The sequence below is a fragment of the Equus przewalskii genome, chromosome 5, assembly GCF_037783145.1.
Source record: "Equus przewalskii isolate Varuska chromosome 5, EquPr2, whole genome shotgun sequence".
NCBI lineage: Eukaryota > Metazoa > Chordata > Mammalia > Perissodactyla > Equidae > Equus > Equus przewalskii.
The window spans coordinates 37,114,301-37,139,363 of record NC_091835.1 but is presented as its reverse complement, the minus strand read 5'-3'; the positions used below and the strand labels follow the sequence as shown (position 1 = coordinate 37,139,363).

General features: G+C 43.9%; 1 protein-coding gene across 7 annotated transcripts; it reads right to left on the bottom strand.

Annotated features, from left to right (window-relative positions):
* Nucleotides 1-96: 96 nt before the first annotated feature.
* On the bottom strand, nt 97-20,995 carry PHC1 (polyhomeotic homolog 1). 7 transcript variants are annotated; one of them, XM_070620672.1, is made up of 15 exons: nt 20,836-20,995; nt 17,871-18,028; nt 16,700-16,810; nt 15,533-15,613; nt 14,860-15,009; nt 14,106-14,261; nt 8,271-8,766; nt 6,054-6,835; nt 5,329-5,476; nt 4,865-5,076; nt 4,137-4,251; nt 3,027-3,135; nt 2,662-2,812; nt 1,961-2,192; nt 97-1,117 (listed from the first exon to the last, which is right to left on the bottom strand). In XM_070620672.1, exons 2-15 carry the CDS (start codon nt 17,982-17,984, stop codon nt 963-965), a joined length of 3,012 nt encoding a protein of 1,003 aa, XP_070476773.1. In that variant the 5' UTR covers nt 17,985-18,028; nt 20,836-20,995; the 3' UTR covers nt 97-962. The 7 variants fall into 7 exon arrangements, with proteins under 7 accessions (XP_070476773.1, XP_070476774.1, XP_070476772.1 ...); XM_070620673.1 differs by having other exon boundaries at nt 14,106-14,237; nt 20,836-20,984; XM_070620671.1 differs by having other exon boundaries at nt 14,106-14,237; nt 19,601-20,887.
* Between the last annotated feature and the right edge of the window lie 4,068 nt (nt 20,996-25,063).

Below are 25,063 nucleotides of genomic sequence, written 5' to 3'. Positions count from 1 at the left end.
CACTTAAAAGATTAAAAAAAAAAAAAACATGTTGGCCTAATCATTTGTGTGAAAGAACATGGTAGACACACTGGAATGGAGTAAGAGACAACAGACTAATTTTCATCCTTTTACTGAGGAGAAAAAAAATATTTAATATTTTTGTTGTATAAGGAATAGCGCCTAAGGCAAGGACTTACACTCCTGACCTCAGCCCCACATACTCCTGTTTTATAAAGCTATAGGACAGAGCAGAGTTGGAATTGAAAAGAAAGATAGGATAGAAGAAAACAGATAAATTGGGAGGGAGCAGGGGGATGCAGAAAGAATGACAACAGCCACATGTATGCCAAATATTTTTAGTCCCTGCAGCAAATCAGAATGATGCCAGCCAAGTCTATACACTGGCTGGTAACCCTGCCATGGATGCAGGAGAAAATGTTCAATACTAAGGGAGTGAGTGACGACAAAGAAAACTGGGCCACAGCTACGGTCTGACAGTCCAGAAGGAAGAGAGGGAGTACCAGATTTTGCTACTTGTGTGACACAAGCTAGAAAACCCTACCTCTCCCACTGCGGAGGCACAGCTACATTCCACCCATTTGTCTGCCTTACCAGACTGTCTGTTCCTCCTCTGGAGAACTGAGACCCTGCCTGGACTCTCCACTCCAGGATAAGGCCAAGCAGTCCTAGTTCTCTAGACTGTCTCTTTTATAAAGATTGGATTAGGGTAGATGAGAACGGTGAGAATTGTAAAGGTTTTAAAAAATAAAGTAGAACCCAGAGAAAATGTCAAAGCTGCCGCCATGTAGCACCAGCAACCAATTCTTGCATTTTTCTTCCCTGTCTCAGTAATCCCCTCTACAGAAGATTTACATAATTGGAACAGCTCTTTTCTTCCCTGTAAAGTCTCTGCTGGTACCAGGTTATAACCTGGACGGTGGGGAGGGTCTGCCTTAGGCTGGTTTGTGCAAGAGGGCCACTTAGGTCTCCTTGAGGACATTTATCTTGGCGCAGATCTTGAGGGCAGGGCCCAGCTTGATGTTCATGGCACTCATAAGATGTTCCTCTTTAAGTAATAAAAGGGCCTGTCCATCAATCTCCTGGGAACGAAACTCCTCTGCAATCTCTTGGCAGCCTAGAAGGAAATGGTTGGAATGTGTGTGAGTAAGTACATGGTAGGACCAGAGGAAATGAGGGGGCAACTAAAGATGAAAAGACGGAGACCCAGCCACGGTTAATCCCAAAGTACGTGTAAATTTAGTAATATAAAGGTCGTAGATAGCAAGCCCTGGAAGCAAAATGAAATCAGAGAGGGCAACTGGCTATTTAAAAAAAAAGCCAAGATAAAGAACGACTAAGTTGTTCAGCCATAGAAATAACTTCATTCAAATCGCTTGAGGAGGGGGGAAAGGAAACAAATATATACCTTTTCTTGTACACTGGCCAAAAAACGCAAGAGTCTTTGTAACATTTTTGCTTAAGGGCCCAGAATTCAGACAAATAGCAAGAATAGGGTGACTGATTTTCTTTTCTGAAGAAAAGCATCCCTTTGTCAAGAATAGTTTATAAACAATTCTGCCATGAAGAGAGTGGGACAACAATGGCCCCTTTATTTCCTAATCCCTTCTTCACTGAAGAAAGTCTTTTATCCATGGTGGGTATCACAATCACACCCAAAAATATACTTTATCCAAAAATTGTTGGTAAGAAATATGGCTGAAGCATAATAAAAAATGAAAATCAAACATTGCAAAATTGCTGACAGAGTAGAGGACAGTCAACCAGAAGGAAATTAGGAAACCAGGTTGTGAGCAAGTAACTTAAATAAATATGAAGACTAGAGCCTTGGTCATACCATACTTAAGCCTCTACCATTTAAATGTCAGTTATGTTCCCTGTTACAAAGGCCCATGTGGGATGGCCTAAAGAAAACTAAGCATATAGGTGACCTGGGTTCTGTTGGATAGGCCCTCAGTACCTTGTAGAGAAGCGATAAACTCATACACCTCCTCCACACTCCAACGGCTCGGATTACTGGACAGGAACACAGGGTTGATGCCATGTAATTCTGGTGTAGGCGGAGCTGTATTGGGGTTCCCCAGGTCACGTTCTCCATGCCCAGCTCTCACTGATAAAGGCCCAGGAGATGTTGGAGAGAGTGCTTCATCGTAACTGGAATTATCTGAACCCCGGCTAGAGTCCTCTTGACCCTATAGAGAAAACCGCGAACAGTGAGGTCATGAATAATAGCATCCTAAGGTCTCCTCTCCCCTCTCCAGCCACCCTGGGTTTATATTGGGTTAATACTGGGCATAGAGGAAAAACTAATCTTAGTACTAGTGAGAGAATTTGTACTTCATTTGCAAATGCCTGAAGTCAGCAGTCTACTCTCGAGTGCCTTTCAAGTATAAACTATATCACTTTCCTGATTCTCCCCTTCTACCAACTATCGGTCTAGATTTTCTCTACTCAAATACAGCATAAGGATTAATGGATACATGAACTAGTAGCAATCAGGTGAGAGGAGACTAAAGACATCAGGATCTCTAGGAATTTGGAGTAACATAATGTGAAACCAGAATTCTGGTCTCATACCCTTTTACCTGGGCAAAGGAACTGTCCTGTAGGAGAAGAAAAAGGCCCATTCTAAAGGTAGCTGGCTCTGCAAGGGAAGCTCACCCGGTGGCGCTTGCCCTGGATCTTGGCACGGGCAATGTCAGAGGAGCTGCGGCGGGGTCCACGCCGACGAACACGAGCGTAGTTGGCTTCTTGAAACTCTTTCATTTTTTTCCTCTTGAGCCGGAACTGGTGGCTACAGCTCACATTATACCTACACGTCAGAGGATATACAGCATGTCAAAGGTGCTGTAGAAGACCACTTTGCTGCTCCCCTGCACTAAATGTGAACTGGTACTTTGAGAGCTGATTTGGGGAAGAGAATAAAAGCAAAGGAGACATACCAGCTGTGAGATGATTCTGGGGAAGGGGTGTAATTTTAGGAGGAGGAATCAGTGCCGAAGGGGAGGAGGAGGGTGCCTGCGTACCTCTTAGCGCAAGTCATGGAGCAGAATCTCTTGGAGCCGCGAAACTGCTCTGCAGGGGCGTACTTCCCACAGTACTCACACTTCAGGAGATTCGCCTTCTTATCCAGCTCTGAAAAACAAGGCATCCCTGGAAAGCTGCCCTCTGTTTCTGCTCCTGCACAGGCCATCACTGGGCCCACAGCCGGACTCTAATTACTCTTGGGGTTTGCCCCCAAAGACCCACACAGCCTAATTGAGAATCCCTAAAACAAATTAAAAACCCAAGACCATAAAGACATGCCCCTCAAGAACATCAGTCTTCCCAGCCTTAGCCAGACTATTTCCATTTTACATGACTAATTTTATCCTAATTCATACACTCAGATTTCAGACAAAACTGCACTTGTTAATAGGAGAGAACAACTAATTACTAATGCCTAGAAAGATGATTCCTCTCCCACAAAGTTTCCAAAAGCGGGAGGGAAAATGTAAACAAAAATCCTTAATATAGATCACAAAATCAACAAGAGTCCTTAATACAGATCATAAAATCTACAATAAGGAAAACTGGAAATTAAGAAATATCCTATTTTAGATCATCTTTTGAAAAATATATCCTTATAGTAAATAATTCAACAGGTTACTTTAACGTGATAAAATTCCCCTAATCCTGTGGAACTCTTTTTGTGTGATTCTACATATTCTGTCACACATGGTTTCTGGGGCCTGCCCAGTGGCATAGTAAGTTCATGTGCTCCACTTGAGTGGCCTGGGGTTCGTGGGTTCGGATCCCAGGTGCGGACCTACACACTGCTCATCAAACCATGCCATGGTGGCGTCCAACATATAAAATAGAGGAAGATTGGCACAGATGTTACCTCAGGCACAATCTTCCTCAAGCAAAAAGAGGAAGACTGGCAACAGAGGTTAGCTTGGACAATCTTCCTCATCAAAAAAAAAAAAAAAAAAAATATATAATATATATATATATATATATATATATATGTGCTTCTGTATGTGAATGGACTTCATATAATTCCCACTTTAAATAGATAATTACTATTTGACAGAGTCCTCAAACACATCTCCATGAGCCTCCTTCCCCAGATGGGTCTCTACATCAATACTTACCAGCAGATGGGCTGTCCCCTCCCAAGGGGCCACCTGACTGATTCTCATTCAGCCCTGTCGAGAGGCCCGTCTGTAGTGGCTTCTCAGACTCTTTCAGTAACTGAGAACAACCCACCTGTCCCAGAAAAAGTTGAGAGTTAAGTTAGCCTAATTCCTTTCTGCTTCTCTATAGCTTTTCCCAGCATTTCTCACCATCATGTCTTTACCTAGATCTCCGAGTTAATGACCAAGTCTGGTTCAGAGAGAATCATTTTCAATATGGCAAGCAAGAGTCTTTAACTGGGTTTTTTCAGATAAGCCACTGCAGAACAGGTTCCCAGCCCGGCTCCCTATTTTGTCCTTTTCCCTCCTAGGTTGAATGGAACGCACTAGGAGTCAAGATACCTGTGTTCTAGGCCTGGTTCTGCAACTCGTAATACCTAGAAAAGTGCCTAACTTCTCTACCACAATTTTCTTCATTATAAAACAACCTAGTTTGTCTAACTAAACATTACAGCTTTAAAGGGCACTTTCTTCCTTTTCTTCTTTTCCTAACATTTTCATTTTCTGGTCTCCATGTTCTTTCCTTTTCTTTTCCCTTCCTTCTTTACAACTAACCATACAAACAGTAGAACTGAACCATTCTCTAATTAAATAGTTCTGAGCCTTTTGATTGTAGTGGAGTTTGAAAAGACAACAATCATACCAAGCCCCTACTTCAAAGTCCCACCTTACAGTCCTGCCCTCACCGGGAAAGGTTCTGCTCCTTCCTGGATAACGAAGCCTTCAATGATGTGGGTGAGAATCTGAGGCTTCACAATGGCCTGTGGGGGTCTTGAGTCACCCATCTGTCTGGACACCATGGCTAGCGTAGGAGGTGGCGCTGATGGGGCAGGAGCCAAGGCTACTAGTTCACTGCTTGGGGTATTAGCATTCACACTGGTCACTGGTTCAGCTTTCTCTGGAAAATAAACACAGATTAAGGAATAGATATGGGATGACATGATTGATCCATCTATTAGCCAAGCCAGCCTGATCTCCCACAATAATACATGTTCATCTCTGACCATTCATCCTGGATTCCCTGCTTTTGGATCTCCTCATTTGTCCACCAGTTCAGGCCCATATTCTACTGCGCCAGATGTATTTTTATCCCCCTCAGAGCACTGCTCTAATCTCTGCGCACTCCAACAGCACCGTGGAAATCAGTTACCTCCAAGACTACTCTTCTCCTCCATGACTTTTGGGCTCTCTGCTACTGGAGATGCCTTGGCAGGAAGCATTGAACCCAGTGTGGAAACGTCATCTCTCTCCTCCTCAGACTCAGCCTTGCGTTTGACAGCCAGTGTCTGAGGTTTGCCCTATAAAGTGAAGAATAGGAAAGAAACCAAGATTCATGAGTGAAGGATTAAGGAACTACAATTACTCCCATACTGTCAGAGAAAACCTTCTTAGTTCCAGATTCCCCAATTTGTGTACTTCCCATGGTACACTAAAATTCCTGGTCTTTCCCAAGAAGTGTAATTTCTATATCAGGACAAAAGAAAATGCAACATCATTTAGCCCTTACCCAGACTTCACAACCCTGGATTCATTACGGCCCAACCAAGAACTGTTGTTTTTCTAAAGATTGAGTTAAGTGCTTAAGGCTATCTTGATCTAACTTAGTACAGATCTAAAAATCCAGAGTGATTTCAGGAGCAAATTCAGGAGTATGAAGTTCAAATCTTATATACAGTAATGTCTGTCTCCTACAAAAGGAACAAATAAATACCAGTACCTTAATCTTTCACTAATGTCTCTCTCTTACAGAAGCAGATAAATACTAGTATCTTAACCTTCCCAATTCTTTATTCCCCTAAGTTAATCTCTATTTCCACTGATCCCCAAGTCTACTCAAGGGTGACAGCGCCCTCAAAACCATCAGACATCACTCACCGGCAGGTGCACAGACTGCATGTAGAAGGCAGCAGGGACCTGGGCTACAACAGGTGAAGAGGTGGTAGCCCCACCCTTTACCACATGTGCTGTCCCCTGCACAGGAGCAAGGGTCATGCCAGAGGCCAATGTGGGAGGGCACTCCTGCAGTGCACCAGGAGTCTGGGATGAAGGTGGCGAGGAGGCCAAATGGGCCTGACCAGGCTGCACTGTACCTGGCATCCCCCGGGAAGTAGGTACAGCGGCTGCCAGCTGTGCCAACCCCAAAGCCTGTGCCTGGGCTGTACCTGGCTGTCGGGTGCCCACAACTTGCACAGGAATATGGGGTGGTGGTTGCTGGGTAGCTGACATCTTAGCAGCCCCTAACTGAGGAGGCTTGATAGGTGCTACAGGTGGTTTGGACTGGATGGGGATGGGCGGCTTGGGGGTTGGATCAGGTGGGAGGGACATGGGTGAAGACTGAAGCATAGGTTGAACAACCAGGGTTTGGGCTTGCTGCTGGGACTGGGAAGGTGGGACCTGCTGAGTAGGTGGGACCTGTGGTGTTTGAGGGGCAGTGAGAGTTGTGGCTTGCTGCTGTGGCTGCTGCTGCTGCTGCTGCTGCTGCTGCTGCTGCGCCAACTGGAGGTGTGTGGCTGTGTGGAGTAGCTGGGATTGACGGTGCTGGAACTGTTGCTGGTGGTGGATGGCAATCTGCTGCTGGATTACCACCTGTTTCTGCTGGAGGTGGATCTGTTGCTGTTGCTGAATCAGAGAATGGGGCTGGATCTGTGTGTAGGTGGCTACAGGAACAAGCCCAGGATGGAACAAAGAGGAAGAAGAGCAGAAAATAATCACCTTCATAAATTAAAAGTAAAGTCATCTTTCCAAGGTGTACCTAGTTTTGGAATCACACAGTGAATGGAACTCTAACCTGGAAGGACCTGAGAGATCACCATTCTGACTCTTTCCTCTGAGTCAGATGGTCAGTAATACTGACCATCTCCAGTCTTAAAGATCTCAAGGAAAGAAGTCCTTTGCTCAATCATTTAACAATCCTCAGTAATTTCTTGCATTTATCTAACTTTTATTTTCATCATTCTACCTAAATTCTATTACTTTGTACTGAGCAAAGAAGAATGGCTGGTCCATCCTCTACATGCTTAGACTCTGAGTTCCTCAAGCGCTGAGTCCGTTTTACTCATCTGTACATCCCAAGAACCCAGCCCGGTGCCTGGAACGTGGGAAACACCGAATAGTCACGGAAAGAATCAATGTCCACAGAGGTAAAGACACCAACATCTTCCCATGACTACCTCGGTTTTAAAAGTCGTCAGTCTAGGTTGCCACCTACGAGGAGTCATAAGAGGCAGCAGCTGGAGGCTGTGGCCTTACCCCGTTCCCTCCCGTTAACAGAGCTGACCATCCCGCGCTCAAGATTCCACCACGCTGTCCAGAGAACGTATGTGATATGAAAGTATTCTGGAACCAGAGCGCTGTAGCATGTCAATACTAGGTATTAGTAATACAACTGACAATTAACTGTTACTTTTTGTGAGTAAATTATCCAAATATAGTAACAACTAAATTGCTAGAAACAAAGAAGGCAAAAATATACAAGTAATAAACACACATATAACTATATCTAACCAAGTCTGAAAGCAAGTATAAACTATTTGGGGTTATTGTTATTATTATTTATTCTTTTTTATCCTGATCACTGACAGAGTTGATCACAGGTTGACTATATTAAACACCATGTCTCTACTTGCTAGTCCTAAGTGCTGTAAGGCACTTACACTGTCTCTGCTCTACACTGGGCTGACTAACCACCACTAAACAGTGAGGAGAGAATTCATCCCTTGGGCTAAATTCTAAGTGCCACGACCGGGGAATCTGCTTTTCAAAGATGCAGCCCTAGCACCTCCTAGAACCTAGCAGGCAATTCAGTAGGAACTGGGTGAATGAATGGGTAGAGTGAATAAACTGAAGAACTCAGGGCCTAAGACAGAGAGGACAAGACAATTTGTAAACGACCGCTGCTGGTGGAAACAGACGAGATCCAGCTGTTCCCTGTCCTCCTGTCTCCCTGGACTAATATGATCAAAGCTGATGTGATTCTCTTTCCTTCCACTACTCCAGGTCCAAGAGAAACAGGAAAAAAGGCAAAGAAATGCACTCTAAAGATTTCAAGCAAGCTCTGAGAGAATAATGACATTCTGAGAGGCGACAGCCTACCTGAGCTAATAAGGGTCTGGCTGGGAGCAGGTGTAGCTGTCCGTGTCAGGTTCATGCCCACATTCTGCTGACCAGACCCATCTGCTTCCGCCTTCTTGGCCGCTGCACTTTCTGCTTCTGTCTGGCTGCCCTGACTCACAGTCACTGTTTGGGCTGCAGGCAAGGGCTGCACCACTCCTGTGCCCTTCCTGGGACAGCTCCCACCACCACCCATTCCTGAGGAAGGTAACTGCCCCAAGCCCCCAGGTGCCTGGCCACCTCCACCTGGACCCATGGGCCCTGGGATGCTATTACCACTGCCTCCACCAGCCTGACTAAGGTTGAGGGACTGGCCTGAGGCCCCAGAGGAAGCCTGCGCCACAGCTAGGGCCTGGCTAGAGGCCTGGGACAGGCTAGAGACAGGGGAGGCTCCAGGAGGAATGGCCTTCTGAGTAGAGCCTTGCATTTGGGGTCCTTGGGCTGAGGCCTGTTGGTTCCTCACTGCCAAGTTCTGCACCTGAAAGATAAGAAGATGGATTGAGAAACAGGGAACAGGAGGCACTGAGGTCAAAGAATTCTGTGACTGATTCAGAAGCAGTGAAGATGGCTACAGATATTCCACAGCCTACCTCAACTCGTACCTCCACCTTTACAATTATATATATTAAAGGCCTTCCAATCACCCAGAGAGGAACTCTTGAATCGTATTTGGTTTTTTAACCTCCTCATTCACTATCAAATCTATCATCAAGTTTGGCCATTTATTTCTTCAAAATGTCTCAGATTTTCCCTTTCCTCTCCATTCATTCATTCAACAAATACCTACTATGCCTCAGGTACCACACTGGATACTGGGAATGCAGGGATGACAGACACAGGCCCTGCTCCTAATGAATACTTTCTACAAGGGAAGAAAGACAAGAGAATCACCAATAATCATTATCCTACTATGCAGAGATACGCACAAAGCGCCACAGGAGCAGAGAGGAGGAGGAAGATTCATTCAGACTAGAGAGATTAGAGGAGACTTGCTAAAACAGGTGACGTTTCATCTGAGACCCAACAGGTAATGGTGAAGGCAGGAGTTTGAAGACATAGGTAAGAACATTTGCAAGACCACTGAGCCAACAAATAGCACAGCATTTTTGGAAATTATAAATATTTCATTATATTTGGGGTGCATTAGAGGGAATGGCAAGAAATGAAGCCAGGAAGGTAGGCTGAGGCTAGGGAGGTAGCAAAGTGCCAGATTTTGAAGGGCCTGGTATGTTAAAACAAGCAGAGTCTGGACTTTATCTGTCTTCTTCATGGTTATATTCCCAGCACCTAGCACAGTGCCTGACACATGGTAAATTACTCCAAAATATGATCAGAGAGAAACACTGAGGAGCACTTCACTGATTATAGGAAGTCACTGATGAATATTCATCAGAATAAACAGGATCAAATCTATAGTTGAAACCATTCTTTTAAACATTGTAGACGTAAGTATAAATCAGTACAACCACTTTGGAAAACAGTTTGGCATCATATCCTGAGGCTGAACATTCACACACCCTCTAACCCAGGAATTCCACAAAAGAAACTCTTGCTGTGCACAACAGGAGGCACGTGTTCACAGAATGTTCATAGCAGCGCTATTCACAGTAACAAATGCCTAGAAACAATCCAAATGGCCTTTATCAGAAGAGAAGATGAATGAACTGCACTAGATTCACACAATGCAATACTACACAGAAATCAAAATTAATAAAGTATAATGACATACAGTAATATGGGTGGATCTTGACAATAAGCTATTAAGAAAGCATTTCCAGAAAGATTACATACAGCACAAGTACCTTATAAATTTAAATACAAATAAAACAGACATACACATAAAATGAAACAGTGTCTGGGATTTGCTTCTAAACAATCCACAGGGGCAGGGAAGGGGCCTGGATAGGCTGGCCAAATATTGATAAATGCTGAAACTGGATAGAAAGTACACAGGGATTCATATTTTTTTCTATTTTTGTATATGTTTGAAATTTTCTAAAATAAAAAGTACTTTTTAGAAATATATGTAAATGCAATAAAACTATATAAAAAGGGACACAAGGGAAGGATGAACCTAGGAATCAGAATGATCGTCACCATGGGCAGGGACAGGCAGTGGATGGAACTGAGGATTGCTTATTACATTATTAAAACTTACTGAGTAAATAAATAAAAGCGGGCCACGAAGGGACAGTGATGAGAGGACGTCATAAGCCAAGGATTATATTTATCAAATTCTGTATACCATAGGTATAGTTAAAAATAGTGTTAGTAACAACATATATTTTCTTATTAAAAAAAACTTATTCTGATAGTAATGTGGAAGAGGATTAGAAGTGGATAGGATGAAGCCAAGAGACCAGTTAGAAAACTAGTACAGTAATTCAGGTGAAAAATAAAAAGAACCTGAATTCAGGCAACAGCAGTAAAGAAGAAGAAATGATAGGTTTTGAGAGAGATTTACAAGAATCATCAGGATTGGGTGCCGGGACACTTAATATTATCAGGTAATTACAGTTTTTTTCTAATCACCTTCCTTTCCATAATGGCTATTTAAAATTTTCCTACCCTCCCTGTACCTCAGAACTGCTTCCTTTTTCCCCTCTCACTCTTCACCCCTGCAGAGACAATAAAACCATTATATGACATGATACTCCATCACTTCCATCACCAAATCTACACACTCAGCTGCTAAGCACCCATCACTTCTCCTTTCTATGCTTCCTCCTATCAAAGGGCAACCCTTCACTATGCTCAGGATCCCATCCCCTCCACCTTCTCAAGAAGCTTGTATTATCAATTCTTTCCTGTCTCTTCAACCTCTCCTCTATCGGTCCCCTCCCATCACCATGGTCTGAAGCCCACCTTCATTTTGCTTTCCTGTTACTGCTGAACTCTTACTATTTGTTGACATTCACTGCATCTATTCCCACTTGTCAAGCATACTCTTTTGGCTTCAACTCCCGCAACTCCACTGAAACAGCTCTCCATGCATCTTAGTAAATCCATCTTTCTTGCCCTCTCTACTGCATTTGACAGAGGACCCCTGCCACTTCTTGTAACATTCCGTTCCCTTGTCTTCATGACATCACAGAATCCAGATTTTCTTGTCTGTGTCACTCTTCCCTACTCCCCTTTGCCAGCCCATCACCCTCTACTTGACCTTCAACTGCTTGTAGTCTGCTCTATTTTCTAAGGGCTCGCCCTACCCTCAGGGCTCCATCTTAAAGGCTCCTCTCTTCTCAGTCCATACCATCTCCCTAAGCAATGTCAAACACTCCCTCGGCTTCAACATCATCTCTATGTCTACTACTCTCCAATGTTTATCTCCAACTCAGACCTCTCCTCTGAGCTCAAGCACCACATATATAAAACTGCCAACCCAATACCTCCTTGCGGATGGCTCACAAACCCTTTTAAGTCAGCGTGTCCAAAAGTGACCTTCGCCCTAAATCCACTTCCCCAATATTCTTCATCTCATGAATAGCACTACCAGCCACTTCACTGCAGTGTCAGATCTCATCTCTGCCATCTCCCTCAACTCCCCCATCCACTGAATCAGTTCTCCTTTTTCAATGACTATCTAAGTTTTCCCCAAATCTATTCATTTCTGTCCATCTCCATTGCTATCGCCTAATCCAAACACCATCTTTCCCCTAAACAATTATAACGCTGTCGTTCTCCCTACAGTCACACCCACACAATTTCCATTTATTCTCGGGAGGAGCCAACACAGTCTTTAAGAAAAAAAAAAAATCACTTCAAATCTCTCCACGTCACTTGCATGTTTGCAATCCCTCTATAGCTTCCCACTGCCCTTTGCATAAACCCCAAAATCCTAAACACAGTCTCCAAGGCCCTGCAAGATGAGGTTTCTCCTCCCTCTCCAGCACCATCTCCATCCCCATTTGCCAAACTGCAGGAACACAGGTCTTCTTTCAATTCCTCAACTATATAAGGCTCCTTCCCTTCTCGGGGTCTCTGCACTTAAGGTTCTCCTGCTTTCACCACTCCTTCCATGTCTTCACTCGACTAACTTCTACAGGCCTCGATTTAACTGTCACCTCCTCAGGGAGGCCTTTTTGACATCTACCCCCATCCCAAGGCTAAATTAAGTTCCTTTCTATGTTTTCAGAACACTCTATACCTTCTAATGAAGCAATTATTAAACCATTGGATTACCTGTTGAATGTCCAGTGCTTCAATGATTTATCGTCTCTGTCAGTCTAGTGATCATGCCTGTCTTGGGCATTCCAGGCTAAGGAATGTCTGATGCGTAACAATAGCTAACACTCGCAAACACTCCTATAACCAGGCGCTGTTCAAGCACTTCACATATCAACTTATTCAGTCCTCACAACACACCCTGAGGTAAGTATTTTATAATAGCTATTTTATAGATGAAGAAACTATGGCAAAAAAAAATGTCAGGTCATTCACCTAGGTCACCAAGTAAGTCGTGGAGTTGGAATCTGACCCAAACATCAGATTCACATTTTCAACCACTACTCTGTCCCTCCACATATTGACACTCAACTATGGAGGAATAACTAGATGGATAAATGAAACAATTGGATCTGGAAGCAGTCTCGACCTCATGCTCTGATTCCACTGCTGTCACCATAGTCTAAAACAAGTCTTCCCTTAGAACTCTATGACCCAAGAAGTTCTTAGCAGGTTCCCTAATTTCTTTCTTCTCCAGGCACATGATCCTACATGATTCTTTCTAAAGTACTTTCCTTGTCCTATTAATCCGCTGATCAATAGGCAGCAAAGACCTCTGCTACCTATTAAGTTACTTGGCTTTCGGAATTCTCCCGAACAATGCCCTTTCTACCATCAGGCCTGTTGTCTCCACTTTATCCACTCATCACCAACTCATATTCACATTTATGAATTATGCCTTTACACATGCTGTTCTCTCTCCAGTTTTCTTCTTACTCCAAATCAAATCCTACTCATCCTTCAAGAGTATCCCAAAAGGGATCTCAAGAGGGATCCCTTCAAGAGGATCCCAAGCATCCCAAAAGTCACCGAAAGTAATGCAGCCAACTCATCTCTAAACTCAGATGTCACTCAAAGTTAGTATCATTTACTTCTGCACTTTTTTGTTCTCTAAGCTCTTTGAAGATCTGACTCATTTCTTTTCAATTCCCCAAAGTTTCGAACATATATCTGTGCACAGAAATAGAAAGAGCTCAATATTTACTTGCTAAAAGATAACCTAAAAGACTGAAATAAGTATTATGAGGTCCCAGTTGCATCCCATCTGTAAGAAACTAAAAAATTTAGGCTCAAAATAAATGTATCTTTTGGGGTAAGGCATGGGAAGCAATGGTGAGGAAGGCTACACTGAGAAGACAGTGAGCAGAAAGAGACAGCTGGAGAGCTACAGAACTCATAAAGAGAAGGAATCAGCATTCTTCCAGCAACTCAGCCAGGTCAGCTTCACATCTATCTACAAGTAGAATTCCCTCAACCATCTCGTATCTTCCAGAGGCGGTACTGCAAGGAGAGAGAATTAAGACTTCCTGAATAAAACTGAGCCAGGGAAGGATAAAAGAATGGTAAGAAAATCTACCCTCTATTAAGAATAAGGCTTCCCAAATTCACAGGGCTGTCTTCAGTCAAATCTACTTTCCTTCCTAACTCAAGAGTTGTAAGGGATTCAAGTTCTAAAGAAATTAAGAAAAGTGGGGGGAAAAAAAAGAATTCTGCAAAGTGGTAATGGGCTAGAAGGGTGTGCCCTGGTCCATGGTAGTTCCCTTCATCCTCCCCAGTGCCCATCCACACACAGGTCAAGTGGTTGCCACTGACCTGATCTGCATCTGTATGAACTCCGGGAGACTGAGCAGATGGCACCTCCTGCTGGACTGCAGCCACTGCCCCGTTAGGCATCAGGATGAGCTGGGAGGCTAGAGGCACATTCCGGCCCAGGGTCCGGTTTACCTGCAATAGGTTTCCCAGCTGTGGCTGGCAAGGAGAGGAGGAAGAGGAAGAGCAGAGGAAAGAGAACAAGAGGAAAAGAAGAAAGACAGAAGAAATGGAAGGGAAGGACCACAAGACAAAATAAACAGAAGATACGAAACAGCTAAGCCCTGTGCCCCTTTCCACACCAACCCCGGAGACCCTTATTCTCCATATGTGATGAATCATCCAGAAGAAAACCTGGAGTGTGTACAAAACCATAGATTGATAACAAAGAGTCAAACATCAAAGAAGCTGAGACAATGAGGGTTTTAGAACAAGTATTTATGTACAGTAAGTAGACAGGCTAAGAGATAACTTAGAACTTGTGTACTTGAGCCACAGGGTTAAAGATCAGACTACACCTGACGCTAATTTAGTCAAATGTTAAGGCGAACGTCCTCTGACTTAGGATTCTCAATGTAATGTGCAGCTACCTGTGCATAAGTATCACTTCTAGAGGCAAACAAGGCAAAGGAAGTAGATCAGTTTGTCTTAAAACATCTGGGCAACCATAGTTAAATAAAATAGCTTTCACTCAAGTCCCTGCCAGGGACAGAACAATTATGCCCCTGGGACAATGGTGGTTGCGTCTGTGGCTTACCCGTAGATACATCTGGGCCTGGGACTGGTTGAGGGGTGGGGAGGTGGTGTTCCCCAGTAGCACAGATTGGGTCAAAGTGGTAGCACTGGGAGAGCTCACACTCTGGGATCGGCTGATGAGCTGCGCGGCCGACGTGGTGGCCAGATTGATCTGTGTGGTATAGAAAAGAACCAGGACTAAGGATTGGGGAGAGGTAAACGGAAATGCACACGACTGAGAAATTCAGAGTGACACGGTCAAGAACAGAATATTCACTTTCAAAGGGTTAGGAGGAAATGAAAAATGCCTTCCTATTCATAACTATCATCCTGGCTACTATGGGGTATTACCAAAGTAAAGACACTAGTCCCTAAGAACTAGCCTAACAGTTGAGAAGGCAAAGGAAGGAAATGGAACAGATTTTACTTCTCACTGAAGGGCCCAAAGATTATTTCCTTTCCTTTGTCATCTCTTCTTCTCCAGGATTTTCTTCCTCCTTTCTTAGACCTCCTCATTAAGACCCCAAATAGATTCAAGTTGTTTATTTTCCCCTTTACTAATATTCTCTACGTAAAAGCAGTAAACACCATTGATGGCTCAATAAACACTCTTCAGATCAGCTGCATAAAGTAGTTTAACCCAGAGACAAAGACCCAGGGGGAGAAGCCTCTCAGTGGGGAGAAGCAGTACTCACTGAGGCCTGGGTGGTGGTAGTCTGCTGCTGTGCGGTGCTGGTGTTTGGAGAGCTGGCCTGCCGACTGGCAGCAATTGTGGCCTGTTAGAGAGGAAAGGAAACAAGGAAGAGCAGAAACAACAAAGGAAAAGGCTCTGAATCTTCCAGTAATAAATCACAGGCACAAAACATAATAGAGATCTCAGGTAAGAACCAAGAGACTCGCTATGGAATACGGAAAAGTATACTCACTATCCCAACAACCCTCACATGACCACATATGCCAACCCAGTAATTCCCACAGAACCCTCCTGGGCAGGCAGGCAACCTGTCCTGCTCCTCCCGCTTTCTTTTAGGTGGAAGAACCTGGGCTCAGGTCACACCATGCGTTGCTGATAAGTCTAGCCCAGAGGTGTCCAATACAAATACAACGCGAGCGACCTACATAATTTTCTACTGTGCACACTTTTTTTTAAAGTGAAAAGAAACAGGAAAAGTAAACTTTAATATTTTATTTAAGCCAATATATCTCATTTCAACATGTAACCAATATAAACAAACTACTGAGATATTTTACATTTTTTTTCACATTAAGTCTTTGAAATCCAAAATCTTATTGCATCTCTCAATTTGGACTAGCCATATTTTGAGACCTATTTTTTTTTTAAAGATTGGCACCTGAGCTAACATCTGTTGCCAATCTTTTTTTTCTTCTTCTTCTTCTTCTTCTTCCCACCAAAGCCCCCCAGTACATAGTTATATACTCTAACTGTAGGTCTTTCTGGTTGTGCTATGTGGGACACCGCCTCAACATGGCGTGATGAGCAGTGCCATGTCTGCCCTCAGGATCCGAACCAGTGAAACCCTGGGCCACCGAAGTGGAGTGCACAACCTTAACCACTCGGCCATGGGGCTGTCCCCTGGAGTGGCCCCTGGACTAGTCATAGAGGCTAATGGCTACCAGCTTGAACAATGCAGGTCGAGAACATAGCCATTCTACCTGTAAAAGGTAGTTCTCCCATAGTTCTTATCGCAACCCCAGAAGCTAAGATCTATCCACCCTTCTACAGGAGGACAGGAGGCAGAGGAGACCGTTTCCAGCCTCGCTTAGGGAGGACACAGTATGCCCCTACCCACCTGTAGTGCCTATCCCCTCCCTCTAGGGCCAGCTGGCTGCTGACCTCTCACCTGCTGGACGGCAGCCAGGCTATGCAGCTGGGCATTGCTGAGCTGCTGCTGAAGCATGAACTGGTGGAAATACTGAGCCGCATTAGGCTGACGCTGCAGCGCCTGCAGGGCCTAGGAGGAGAAAGAGAGGATCAACTCACTTAGAATGAATCACTCCTAACTCCTATTCTATGCAAATCACTGTGATCCTGTGAAGGGACACACTGGGAAGAAGAGAAACAAAAGAAGACAGGAGTCTGGTTAAATCACCAACACCTGATTTGTCCATTTTTATATTAGAACCAGTAAGTTCACAGTCCTCAAAAAGTGGAGAAGCAATTAACTCTGCTATGCTCTATTCTTGTATATAAAGAAAAGTAAAGCAGTGTGATCACATGAACTCTTCTTCCCCAAAACGGAATCTGGAAATACACGGTATAGCAAAGAAAAGAAACGGGATGAGACAGGTCAAAAATAAATAGATGTCGATTAATGTAAAGAGAAGAAAACAAAAGACCACACTCTAGCAATACAAAAAAGGTGACAGGGTCCTAAGAGGTTGAAAACGATGAAAAATACAGTAAACAGTGACTTATGAAAGAGTCTACCAGGTAAAATTTTCAAATAACTGGCATTTTCAAATATCTACAGTACAATGCTAACAGATGTTTACAAAGATGATACTGGTAATTCAGCTTTAGTGTAAACTTCAGAATATTACTTTACTGTTATTCTTTAAAAATTAGAACTATTCTTATGATGTACATAGTTATTCTAGTAACCCAAATATTTTAAGGCCCCATTCCCAAGCAGACTTTTAAAAACATGGAATTTGCTATTTGTCTAAAAATAAAACTCTAAAGTGTTTCATACTTCAATTACTGAGGATGATTTACAAGAAAGACCAAAGATTAAAAACCTGACAATCCATGATGAGAAATGGTTACTTAGAATCTAGCCACATGAACTGAATGGTATAAAAAAACCTTAGTTTAAAGACTGAATCTCATTCTCTGCCTGCTTGCTTAAACTGTTGTAAACGAAGATTCTCAGAGCTGGAAGGGACCTTAGTCATCACTCAATCCAACTCCCCCAGTTTGCTGGAGAGGAACTAAGGGCGACTATCTTCCAGCATCTTTGCCTACCCCGGGCCAATACTCACAGATCACAGCCCCTCAGAGCTGAGCCTCACCTGCACTGCTTGTCGTTCATACAGTGACATCTGAGCTATCTGGGGCCGAGAGCTGCCCCCAGAGCTGGAACTCCCATTGGTGGAGCTAGAGTTCTGCTCACTCTCAGTCTCCATGATAGTGGTCCAGGGTCCCCAAGGCTGGTGCTCTGACTCAAGACCTAGATGGAAGTAGCAAAGGATTAAAATTTACACCTGATCTCAAACTATTATTTCCTGCTATTATTCAAGTTATCTAAGAATCCTCCTCTTCTTCCATAAGCCATGATTTCTCAGGTTTTATAACTACCAAAGCTGCAATACATTCCTACAAGCATATCTTCCCCACACTATCTTTTGAAGCTATGCAGTGTCTCAAAAGAAACAATCTTTACATATTCCCTCATGGCTGTCACTAAATATAAAAGGGGCAGAATATAAGACAGCTCCTCATAATACTAAGGCCACCTTATATTCCCAGAATACTTTTTAACAATTTAAAATATTCCCCATTAAAACTTACTGTTATCTCATTTTTATCTGCATCTGCAACATCATTATCAGCCATCATCTTAACAATGGTCAGAATTTACTGAGAAGCCACTAGATGCCTCCTTTCACCTGGCTGGGCTCTTCACCTCCATTATCTCTCAGAGTGCTTTTAAGGGAAATATTACTATCCCCACTTTACAATTGTGGAAATGAGGTTTTCTAAGGTTAAAGAAGTCGTCCCAGTAAGTATCAAGTCAGTACACTAGCATGTTTCTTCTTCAAACCAAAAAAATAAACCTGTGGGTAAGGTAGTGTCACTCAGTTTTGAGTACTCATTGTCCTCATTTTATGGAGGAGGGGCTGAAGATACACCTATGTTGAATGCATCATGGAAAGTCTTAAAACTAGGAGGTAGAGAGCTAAGCCTACAGTTCATGTAGCCCAAATAGTGGCCTGGTTCCAGCTCAGGCTGCTAATAACAACTCCTTAGGCATGTCACTTTCCCTTCTTACACCTCAGTTTCCTCACTTGCAAAGAAAACTTCACAACTGAATGTAACGTAACATTTTAATAAACGATTCCCAGGTATTAAGCGTGTTAAATACACAGCAATGGAAATCTTCAAGAAAAGAAAGGTTCAACTTTTTAGTGCACTAAAGTGGTCAGAATTTACCCTCTAGGGGCAACACTAAAATTTGCAAAAAGACATGAAAACATTGCTAAGATCCAAGCAAGGAGACAGGAGATGAGAAGCAAGAAGAAACATACCGCCAAAGCAGCAGCAAATGACAATAAGGTTTTTCAATTTATTCTTACTTTTTTTCTCTTTTGTTACACCTAGACACTACATTCTCTACTTTTGAAGCACGAGGCCACTAGAAATATCAGGTCAGCAAAGCACTATTTGGTTTAAATGTAAACATCAAGCCAGAATTCCTGCTCAGGGCCGTCAACAGTTTTATTAGGGTCAATTTATCTTAATGATTGCATGCAAAACAAAGTAAATAAAACCAAACCACTTGGCCTTAGAAATAGAGTTGGGGAGCTTTCTTATTATTCCATTTCCAGTAGAATCTGATCGCATCATCATCATCCCCCAAGAACTCTACCCATCTCTCCAGTTTCATGGAGGAATAGTAAAATCACTGAGAACATGGATATAGCCCAAGCAGTCCACAGGACGGAGCGTATCAGCATCAACTCTAGTCTATCTTCTCCCCACATCTTTTGCCAAAATATCAAAGCACTGAACAGATACAGACCCATGAATCCTCATTATCAGCATGTGAAGAAAAAAAGTGGGTAACGATTAGAGGCAGCACAGCACAGTCGCACAGATCTCTGGACTTAGCTCATTGGACTCAAAAGACATGAGATCCCTTTACTAGCTGGAGGGAACTTTAATTCCTACATTCATAGGTGAAAATGCTAATAAACTGTATGACCCCTCAGCTCCCCAAAGACTTATTAACATTTTTTTTTCAGATTGTGAAATGGAAATAGAGATGGAAAGGGAGCAACTTAAAGTCTTTACTAGAATCAGGAGAAATTGTCATCCACACGAGGGTTCCTAGATCCCAAGCACATATATCTATTCATTTGTGATCAATGTTGGGACAGTAAAATTAAGCACAGAAAATGAAGACAACAAAAAGTTTAGGAGGCACAGTGAATTTAAATTTTCAGAATTAAACTAGAAGAGAAAGAGTGAGAAACTGATCCACAGAAGTCCCCAAACAGCTAAACCCCGGTCATCCTGAAAGGTAGTATTTGGGTGTGTGTGGGCTGGGCTGGGAGGAGCACAGAGCTAGAAAGGGATATTGAAGTGGACCTGGTACAGGGCCTACTGAGCCAAGAGTTGGAGGAAACCAGTTTTCCTACGCATAAAACTCTGTCTTGTAGAAAGGATGGGGCAAGGGAAGGGAGGCGGGAGAAGGGGCTGTGCCAAAGAAATGGAAGTAATTTGGAGACTAGGGATAGTAGACGACCGGGGGTCCTTGCTGTATATAGAACCTTGATGAAAACGAGGTTCCAAAGAGGAATCAAACACACCGGGGCAAGGGGGCAGAGAGAGCGGTGCCAGGAGGGAGCTGACCCAAGACAGCAGGGAACTGTGCTCACTGATAGCCGGGAGACAGGCAGGAGAGAGACAGACAGAAGTCAAGGAATCGGAGGCTGAAGAACCCAGCGGACCATAAAAAGCAGGGAGATAACTAGACAGCATGCTTGGATGGGAGAACCAAAGTCAGAGAAGGAGAAATGAATGAGAAAACGAGCAGTCAGCAGCAAGGAGGGTGCCGGACGGCCAGCACGAAGCACAGCGAGCGGACTTGGACAGCAGAGCCGAGCGACCGCAGAGCGCAGCGCTGGAGGTGGGCAGGGAGGGAACTGGGGGAGGTACCTGGGGCGTTACACAGCCCAAGGTGGCTGGAGAAACATCCCCGCGCAGCCAAGCCCCCGAGCTCCTGCCCTCCCCAGCCCGCCGTCGCCCGGTTACCTTCGCGCCCGGCTCTGCACCCAAGCGCTCCCGGGGGGCGTCCACTTCATGTGCCGGGCTCCCCGCTCGCCAGGCTGGGCGGGGGGCTCGCTCGGCCTCCGCGGCGGGCTCCCCTCGCCTCCTCCCCTTCCTGGAGGGGCGGGGGCGCCGAGGGCGGGGTGGGAGGCGCCCGGCGCGGCCGCGGCTCCCCGCCCCTCCCGCCGCTCCGGCTGCGGGCCCGGCCGCGGCTCTGCCAGGCCTCCGGGGCTCGCGGCGGGCCTGTCACTTCCTGCCGGGCCGAGAGGGTGGGGGCGGCAAGCCGGGGGCTGCGGGCCGGGCTGGAGGAGGGGGCTGGCGGGGAGGTGCTTCCGGGGCAGCCGGACCCCTCCCCCAGCCCACCCCCTCCCCGCGCGCCCTCCCCCTCCCCGCGTCCCTCGTTTCCTGCCGGCGCCCGTTGCCATGACGACGCCGCTCCCGGGCCTCTGCGCTCTAGGCCCCGGGGTTTTTTTCCCTCTCTCGCTCTGTCTCCTCTTTTTTTCCCTTCTTTCTCCCCGAGTTCTGCTCGCAGGTTGGAGGGAGGAAACGGAGAGAGTGCTGGCCTCTAGTGGGGAACTCACCTCTCCCGGAGCAGGAGAGGGACATGGGAGAAGGGAGGGAAGTGACGTGAAAGGGGGAAAAAAGAAGGTATTTTCTGGAGCTTCTGGGAATAAGGGATAGAAAGAAAGGATCAAAGGGACCCACAGGCAGAGAGGGAGAAAGAGCAAAGCAACAGCGCTGGAGAACGATAGACTAGGCAAGGAAATAAAGCCGAGGAAAGGAGAGAACAGGAAAGAACAAAGATTGAGGAAAAGGAGAGCGAACGTGGATTGTTTAATCCCTCACCTCAACTCCAAGAAGGCGGGAAAGAATGCTGCCCAGAAACTGAACCCATTAGGACTTGGCATTCATTTAAAAGCAGCAACCTAATATAACTTGCTTTGGATAACACGTTTAAGTCTGTAATTTCAGGGCTTTCGTGTGTTCTTAGATTTAAATGTATATGCAAAAGAGAGAGAACGATAGAAAGAAGGGAGGAGGCAGGACTAGAAGGAGAGTAGAACAATGGGGCTGTATTTGGGAATGCTAAACATTTGATGAGGCAGTGGCCTTTGTCATTTTATTTATGATATCCACTTATTAGTTTTTAATTGTTAGTCCTTGAACATTCAGCGAATATTTAGAGAGCACCTACAATGTGCTGCCCACTGTTTTGGAAGCTTGGATTACATCAGTACACAGAACAAAGATAACTGCCCTCATTAACCTTTACAGAAGGGGCCAGGGACGCCTTGCGGGTTAATAACCAGAGTTGGTGCTTTGTCTGTTGGTATCACAGTGCAATAACTATTTTTGCATCATGTCTACATGACCTCTGTTCTAGCCAGTTGTTTGCTCTATCAACCCATCATTCTCTCCTTGAAAAGCCAATGCATGATTTGTTTTTAGGGAAAAAATAGAAGTGTTCTCTTTGTTTATAAATTAGATCCATTTAGATTTGCATTGAAAGAGGAGTATTTGGACCCTGGGCTCTTAATTTGTGGTAGCCACATTTATGTCACAGAAAAATCTCTGCGGGCTTCTAGGAACCAGTCAGACAAGTATGTGAGGGAAGAAACCGGAGGGCAGCCAAAGGACTGGAAAAGCAAAAACATGAAGTGTGGGGAGGTGAAAGGGTATGTTGCCAGGATGGATGACAGACTTTGGCTGAGGATGAATTGAAAAGATTCTGGCAGAAAGAACTAGTGGTAAAAACTAGGTAAAGCATTAGTCATTAAGTTCAAACCTAGATTTTTGGCATGTCAAAGAAGTTTAAAGCTTTCTTGCGGAGGCTTAGAATGGATGTGTTGAGCCTAAGCTGAATTTCCAGGCACCAATGAAAAAGTTGTATCTATAGATAATTTTCAGATTATATGATATTCAGGTCAAGAAATAGTGCTTCCATGGGAGAATTATCACTGTTAAGTGTCTAAAGAAGGCCTGTAATATATTCCACGGGTAGGGAATCCAGATGGCAGTGTATGCACTCATTTTTCCAATAGCCTGTAAAACTTGCATACCTAGATAGCACGTAACCATTTCAGCCCCGTTAACAGTGGAGCAGAGTCACTACTACTGCATATAATTTCATTCCATCTCTAAAGTTTGTCTCTCTTTACTTGGTCACAGGCCCCTACCTCTACTAAAAGTTGTACATTTAGATGATGAAGGGGATAAGATAATGATGTATGATTTTGTTGAATGATATAAATCTAGCCTAGGAATACTTATCACAGGGCATGCCTTATTGATTATGGGCCAGTAGCTTAATTTTCATATGTAAAGGCTAGTACCTGTATTTCATAGTAATTCTTTTCAAGTTCATTTCTCTCCAAGACAGACGAGGATCACAGGTCTAAGCAATTTTCCAAAGAAAAATTCAGTATAAAAAAGAAATGTATCAACAATGAAGAATTAGGAAAACCTCCATCCATAAGAAAATCCCTTTCACAGACTAAATCAGCTTGGAAACAGATACTTTAGAGCTTATCTCAATCTAAACAGAGCAAAACAATTGGTGATTCCCTAGAAAATCCTCAACTGATTTTTTTTTTTTGAATTTTTGCTAAACTTTCTCATTTTCATTTAATGATTCTGGTGGAACTAGTCTTTTCTCTTTCAAACCAAATAGTCCTTCTGAATGGAGGCTAAATCATTTCTTTACTCTACATAACACTGAAAGCCATTAGCCTAAATAGGTGAAAAGGAAATGCATTCTATCTGGTGTGTAGAAATCGAAGGCTTCCCCCTGCAAAGTTATCTAAAGAAGTAAAGATCAGGGTTTGAAAGGAAATCAACTGTTTGGCAGCAACTAAAGTAAATAGAATAGAAGGTAGGCTAATATAATTTTGCACAACTGTGCCTTGAATAAGCATTCTTCAAGCTTTTCTTCTTAGCCCAGCATTGTGCAATGAATTGTGGAGAAAGAGATGACCCTTCCCCGAGAGGTGTTAGTATCACTGGAATGTGTCTATTTACAAGTAACTAAGTAAGCAAGCATGTGTGATCACGTTCTTATGTAAATGGAGGTGGAATGAAGTAGGGAGAAAAAGAAACGATAACCTTTACTCTAACTACCCCTAATTGCGGACGTGAACCACCATACACATCCCACTCGGTCTCGCCACAGTGCTGTCTGCCACATTAAGGTCTAGTTGGGAGAAAATGAAGTGAAGATTAAGAGGATTTATAGATTCTTAGATTACTAAAGCATAAAAAGAACTTAAAAATTATCCAAGCCCCTCAATTTTAAGTGGAGAAAATTGAAGGCTGAAAGATAAATGCAGAAGAGGGACATTTCATAATCCCCAGCAAATAGAAGGGGTCCAATAAATGTTAGTTAACTGAATTAATTTCCTAGATGCCCTTCTCTCAACTCAAAAAAATATGGAATTAAAAGATACAAGGATACCTCTCATTCCTCACCACTCATACCCATGATGGAGTTCAGGACACGCTACCCTAAATTATAGCACTTTGACATTTTAAGCTGAAGGAGTTTGAGAAAATGGCACAAGCGAGAAAGTCACTCTGACCTCCTCCTTCCTTTTCCCTTCTTCCCTGAAACAGGACATAAAACCCTCATGTGAGAGGTGGTCTGGAAGAAAGGAGCATTCTTGTCTCCAAAGACAAAGGGACACCGAGAAGAATTGTAACAAGCAGGCCTTGCTAAGTTTCCCCCAGTCAACTAAAATCACCTCATACTCTTTAACCTATGATACGCCTCCGTGACTGTCCACTCTTCATCAAACCTAGCATAAAAACACACTGGTCTAACTGTTTCTTTGGGTCTTTCTTTCCTTATGAAGGCTCTCGTGTCACATCATAATTATATGAAATTTTGTTGAAATAAATTTCGAGGCCCAAGATAGAGCCACGCCTGACCAAGTGCTCCATCAGTAAACCAAAATTTAGATGACACTTTCATGTCCTTGTAAGTGCCTCACTTGAGCGGAAACATCCAGCAGTGCAGCCGGTCAGCCAATGCCCAAAGGCCACGCCAACTCTGGGCTCTGCACTTACTTCCTTGTTCCTTACTCTTTATCCTATAAAAGCTTCCTGTCTTCCGCCCTATTTTTCAGTTCTCTGAATGGAGACGGTCCTTTTCATGAAGTGTTAAATGAAGTTTGTTTGTATCACCTAAATTGTCTTCTTTAATCATTTTCTCTTTAAC

Bases quoted from the DNA above. Each gene is read 5' to 3' on its own strand.
- PHC1 (XM_070620670.1), bottom strand. The intron at 15,010-15,532 runs GTGAGTACTGCT...TATACCACACAG, and splicing joins CTACCACCACCCAGGCCTCA to ATCAATCTGGCCACCACGTC. The intron at 2,813-3,026 runs GTACGCAGGCAC...TCTGACGTGTAG, and splicing joins TCCATGACTTGCGCTAAGAG to GTATAATGTGAGCTGTAGCC.